Source organism: Punica granatum, chromosome 3 (assembly GCF_007655135.1).
Source record: "Punica granatum isolate Tunisia-2019 chromosome 3, ASM765513v2, whole genome shotgun sequence".
NCBI lineage: Eukaryota > Viridiplantae > Streptophyta > Magnoliopsida > Myrtales > Lythraceae > Punica > Punica granatum.
In genome coordinates, this window is record NC_045129.1 from 3565608 (window position 1) to 3572433 (window position 6826).

General features: G+C 34.9%; 1 protein-coding gene across 1 annotated transcript in view; it reads left to right on the forward strand.

Annotated features, from left to right (window-relative positions):
• Window positions 1-4043: 4043 nt before the first annotated feature.
• The window catches only part of LOC116199492, a 5786-nt gene continuing 3003 nt past the window's right edge, over window positions 4044-6826 (forward strand). The window contains exons 1-3 of the mRNA XM_031529855.1: window positions 4044-4241; window positions 4462-4548; window positions 4682-4822. Of these exons, the coding sequence (XP_031385715.1) occupies window positions 4080-4241; window positions 4462-4548; window positions 4682-4822 (390 nt within the window). The 5' untranslated portion in view covers window positions 4044-4079. The remainder of the gene's footprint in view (window positions 4242-4461; window positions 4549-4681; window positions 4823-6826) is intronic.

Here is a 6826-nt window from a genome sequence, read left to right on the forward strand (position 1 = left end):
AGGGCTTGCGCTTCAATGGTCGCTTTCGACATTCTTCTGTACTCTTCTTTTTTTTTCCCCCTTATGAATGATTTACTGCAGAGTGATGGATACAAATCAACAGGCTGCTACAACCTTAGATGCTCAGGATTCGTGCAAACGAACAGACATTTTGCTCCTGGTAATGGTCGCAAACAAATACAAATTTTTAAATATTTTGTATGTTTCAAATTTATATCTATCTAAACCGTGAACGAAAATGACAACGAAATAAATATAAGGTGATTAGTGAAATATACTCTAACATAAATTGGTCTACATATTTTTATAGGTTTTCTAATATCATCAACATCCACCTTCAACGGGGAGTAGTTTGAAATAGATGTACAAATTAAACAGGTGAACATAAGTTCTTTCCTCTAACAATATGCTTTTAATATTTTTCGGCGTGCACACTGGTATCCGAAAGCCCATCAGGCTCCGATGATCTAATTCAAGTTGGGTTTGCCCACTAAGAATTAAAACTCTTATAGTATGGATTTTTTCCATTACAAGATTCAAACCTGAAGACTTTGTTTAAAGATAATAAGCGCAGAACCACTTGAATTAATTTATGTTGGTACATATACTTTTATTTGTTATTATATATTTTTTTTGGATAAATAATTTGTTATTATATTAATCTTGCTATCTTCCTTTCGTCATTCATCTTGGGTCTACGCTGTGGATGTAATTATAATAAACTGCCATAAGGGCAAATTTTACGATTATATTTGCTCGCAAAACCACATCATCAATTTAATTATGTAAATATAACATTGAGAAAATATATAAATTTCTCGACAGGACTTCACTGTTATAAATTTGTATACCTAGCATAAACGTAATAACATTACTTTTTTTTAATGCATTAGGATATGTCAACGCAGCACTGGTGGCTTCGTCTGAGTAATACGGACATCGGTTACTGGCCTAGCTCGATTTTCAACAGTCTACGTGGTGGTGGTCGTGGCATAGACTGGGGTGGTGAAATTTATAATAGTGAAAGGAATGGGCAACACACGACGACTCAAATGGGAAGTGGTCATTTCCCTCGTGACGGGTACTTTACAAAATCATCGTACATTAGGAGTCTTGCTTACATCCAAAATAATGGTTCGATGCAACGCACACCCAAGGAAGACCTCGTGGCGTCTATCACCAATCCTTGATGTTACGACCTAGTGTTAGGACCCTCGAACTTGAATTTCGGAACCCATTTTTATTTCGGAGGTCCTGGATTCTCGGCTCAATGCATAAAATAGTGAAGGCATAAATAGATGGAATTAATGAATAAAAGTGAAAACAGATACAAAAGTGAAACCGATTAAACTATTCATACAAGCTTTATATGCTTCATGTTCAAGGCCATTCAATATATGGATCTTTTTTTCTTTTTCTTTTTTTGAAAAATAGCTTTGCAGGATTGCAGTTTTCGGATTAAGATCAAATTAATGGTTAGACAACGGTAACTTATAGACCAAGCTCAAAGAAACAATATCTGAATCAGTTATTAAAGGACTCTTAACATAAATTCGGCTAATAATTAGATGCTTCTATTGACTGTTTAACAGGATGAAGAATATGGTGTCCTCATCAACTGTATAATTAAACATATACGATCAACCAGCCCTCAAGCATCCTCTTCTCAAGAATCAAACTGTCCAGGTTTTCTTTTCCGCTTTTCTCTATTCCATATCAAAGATCAATCATAATAGCAGGGGAGAGATATGCAGCAGTCACTTAATTGCACGACAATACCATACCTCATGTGGCACATATAATACATGTATATGCCACGTTTCCATTCTGTGGGCCTTCTTTAGACGGCATCCTTCCTGTCAACATAATTACCATACCTTAAGTCGATAGCTCGATGATCGGAGTAAAGAGAACATCCAAATGCTATATTAAATATTTTGATAACAAAAACACTTTCTTTAATACATTCACTGAGGTAAAAGAATTCCAAAACAAACAACTGTGACGATCGGCTCCTTCCTAAGATGAAGTCGACACGTAATTAACGGTGGGTCGACGAATAGAGTGATGTGAACAGGCCCGAGAAGTTTGTGTCCTAGACAATTACTCTAATGTAACTAAGTCCTTGGGGGTTCCCCAGATAAGGGCCCAAAAAGAGAGTAAACAAGCCCAGAGATAAAAGAGCCCAATCCGGAGGAAGCCCAATATAAAAACAAGGGAAGATATCATTCTTACTCAAACTTTCTCACCTCAATTACTGTCACTTCCCAAACCTTCGGTAGTAAAATATCACTAACCCAAATTAACATGAATGAAATTGTTACTCCCCCAGCTAATCAGAAGTCAAAAAGTACCTTGGTAAAAGACCCAATATGCCCCTCATTTGTTTTCTACTTTGTTTAAAATTAATATATACATATATATTAATACATTTATTTATCAATATCTATACATATAGTAAAGTTAACTTGAATCGCAATAAATGCACTTCAATTAATGCATTTTAAAATATATAAAAAGATGGATACTATTTTTAAATTATAAAAATAATATAATTTGAAAATATTGAAAACCAAAAAACACAATATGTGTTTTTAATCAAAGTAAGCAAAAATGAATCATTAAAATTAATAAAACTTATAAAATATTACCGAAAAGCATATAATATTAAGAAATTAAATCTATGAATAAAATTGTATGGAAATTTTTCAATTTTATTAAAATAATATTTGCATTTTATATACAAAATTGATAATCATGTTAGAATTCTAAAATTAATAATATACATAACATATTATATTTTACATTATAAAAGCTTAATCGCAACAAGAAATACATATATATAATTCATATGAGACTGCGCAATGCACATGACATAAAATCTATTATAATTGTAATTAAAAATTACTCTTACTTTTACACAAAAATTTCCTCTACTTTATTGAAAATTATAGTTATATTTACATTTAATGAAATATACTATTATTATAAATAAGAAAATTAATCTTTCTAAATGTGATTAATTAAATTAATATGATAACCGATATATGGTGAAAATCAACCCGGTGCGATGCACGGGATAGAAACCCAGTGTGTGTGTATATATATATATATATAAATATATACCTTGATAAAGACCCAATGGTCCTTCTCTACTTTTTTATTTTCCCAATATTAATTTAAAGAAAACAGAACACAAAGGAGGGGCATTTTGGGTCTTTTATGAAGATATATATCAATATATATATATATATATATATATATATATATATAATATAGGGGGCAAATGAGCCCCAACTCCATAGTTTAGGGAGTAAGAAAGTTAATTTTCCCTTTTTATTATATTAAGTTTTAAAAAATCGGGAAATTAAAATCTATATCAATATTCATTTATTGTATGTTGATAAAGGGATAGATAACAAAGTAGGTGTAACATTTTGTTATTTAAAATGCCCATTGAAATATAAACTAGAAAATAATGAATCATTAAATTATTAGAAATTAAGGTACGATTTAGTGTATTTTAACTACCTAATAACCCTCCACTTTCCCCACTATACTTTGTCTACGCCGCTCTCATTCTCTTCCTCTTCTCCTCTCCCTCCCAAAATCAAAATACGTTCAACTTTCAATTAAGAAATTAAGGAAGGTCATAGCTCGGTGGAAAAAGATTAAATGGTAAGTTTCAATTTGTTCCTTCCTAATTTGGGCTGTCGAGATAAGTTCATATAGACACGTACCCACACCAACCCACTAAAATTGACCGAAGCACAAAGTTAAGATACAAAAATACATACATTAAGAAATTAAGGAAGGTCATAGCTCGGTGGAAAAAGATTAAATGGTAAGTTTCAATTTGTTCCTTCCTAATTTAGGCTGTCGAGTTAAGTTCATATTGACACATACCCACACCAACCTACTAAAATTGATTCTAACATATATAGAATGTATGCAAATACATATATATCTTGGCAATATAATGTATATGTATATATACGAATACAAATTGATGTATGTGTTCAGTTCCAGACTCGTGATTGATCCTTTTTTTCCTTTCTCTTCTCATTTCTACTATACGTATGGCGACTCGAAGAAGAAGAGAAGGTGTAGTTGGGATATTCTTGTTGATAACTGCAGTCCTAGTCGATTCCGCCGAAGCAAGGAGAAAACTAGCATCGTCCAATAAATCAAATGATGTCGAGTTTGCTCAGGCCCCCAGAGGAACTGTAAAATCTGTTCAGGTTATATCTTATTTCAGTACATGTATTGCGTTTCCTTTTCAATTTTCAGCATCCATCCTTATTCAAAATGAGGCATAACTAAATATTTTGCCCATGACATTAATCTCAAATCACAGATTTCAGTTAGCATGAGGAGAATCATTAAATATGCATATAGTTATGTGTGTACATATATATATATATATATATATATATATTTTTTTTTTTTGTGGCTATTCAGAGTGGTGGCGGCGATGTTGTCGATTGTGTCGATATTTACAAACAACCGGCTTTTGACCATCCTCTACTGAAGAACCATACCATACAAGTAGGTTCCTTCTTTCCGCACGTTTTTCCTCGACTGTCATCATAGTGTAAATTTTTCTCTCACTCGGATTAAAGGTTAACTAATTTCTGCAGTTACTATAGCAATTAAAAACAAATTCAATCAAATTTTACAGATGAAACCGAGTTTCACAGAAGAAGGTGAAAGTCATTTGCAAGGGCTGCCGGCCGAATTGGAAGAATGGGGCGTGGATTGCCCCGAAGGAACAGTCCCTATTATCAGAATGACATCGGAAAATGCTGTTCAGAAGAAGGATTAATATACACCAGAATTTTGAACATAAATTCCTTACATGATTAGTAATCATATGTTTGAGATTCATATTATTATGGATCCTGCTTTTAATCAATATTTATTATTAAAAAAATTAGCATAGATTCCATCAACCTACATGTTTTTGGAATGTGAAATTTTTAAAAAAATGGATCAAAATTATCATCCTTTAGTATTATCTAAATGATTTTTTTCGACCTGCAGTGTTGCCGCGAGTAATCTTCCTAGTAGGGGTGGCAATTTGTGTCGTGTTGTGTTTAGACGTGTCATGTCTAAACGGGTTCGTGTCATTGAAGTCATAACCCGTACACGACACGTTTATTAAACGGGTCAGGTTTTGGAAACCCGTACACGACACGTTTATATCCGTGTCAACCCGTTTAGACACGTTTAAACCTGTTTATCGAAACGTGTCATAATAGGTACACGTGTCCATACATGACACGATTATAACCGGTTATCCGAACACATTAACACGACCCATTTATTCGACACGTTAACATGATCCATTTATTCGACACGTTAATACAATTACGACCCGTTTATTCCTAATAGAAATTTATAAAAGGTTAACCATGCTCATTTCCATTATGAGTGATGCAAATATGAGGAAGCAAGTAAAGTTACTTTAAGGATATTCGTAGAAATGGACCATAATCTAGGAAGTAGAAAGATCGTGAGATATAAGTCTATAAAAATAGATTACAAAACTTGTAATAGCATCATCTCATTGCTCTTCCAAAGTAGGCATTCATAAATTGCTCATGTCTTCCTCAACCAAAAACCCTCCTCAATCAAGTATTCATATTCAGTTAAAGATACATGAAAGTAGGCGTACTCTATCTTGATGGAAGAGTGGGGAAGGGGAAGGGGAAAGATAAGTGCAGGAGGAATATTAGAATGTTACAGGAAATACCACTTGTCCATGTGACCGCTATATGTATGGACAATAACACACAGCCATTTGATCACGTTGGCTATCATTGAGTTGGTGTCTGGAGTATTCTACCTCTGCAAAGTGTTCCATTACCCCGCATAAGGATAAGTGTCACGTCCGGGAGTTTCGCACATTATTTGCAGTGAAAAAATCAATAAGAAGCAGTAGAGCTCTGTATCTTATTAAATAAGAGGAGGAATGGACTAAGATCATTCAAATAAATCAAACAAAAAAGAAAAAGAATAATTGTCTCGAATTTTCCCCCAGTATGTGAAAATTTAGCTAGTTGAAAATGAGCGCCTTTCCTATGACGGGATAGACTGTAGATTATTCACTTAATTAGAATCAAATTCAGGCTAAGGGATAGATCTTCACTTGGATCGACCCTGACCCTATCCGTAAGATTAACGGCAAAAATGCAAAGCGGATAACCAAATATATTCAAGCGGTGGACACAGAAGGCCCAATCGCTTACCGGGTCATATTTGCAGAAGACCCCATCAGGACACATTATTCACGTTTCATTTAACAGTCTATGCCATTAGACGACTGGACCGCCACCTGACGAGGAAGGAAATCTACACGAGAAACTGACTGGGGGACAGAAGACATGTGAAGAAATATAAATGAAATCTCACAGAGAAGAGAATGTTTCCCCCAAATTGATACGATCAATCAGAGCAGTTCCAAAAACACTCAAAATATGGTCCCAACTGCACAAAATAGGAATCTGCGAGATGATTGTGAATGGAGAGGGAAGGAAAGAGCTTGTACCGTACCTGTAACCCTACGATCCGCTGATGATTATCACTCGGACAGAGAACCGAGGACCAAGCTGACGTCGCTCCGTCTGAGGTCGGAGAGAGGGCTCGAGTTGTGGGTCGCGGTCGCGGGGCAGAGGTCGCAGGGTCGAGTAGGGATCGAGGCCGATTGGACCGGCGGAAGGATTCAAGACTGTGAACGATGGAACGGTGGACGCTAGACTCAGGGCCTCAGGGTGGAGGGCGGAACTAAAGGAGGAAGGGTTACTGAATATTGATTACAGGAAGG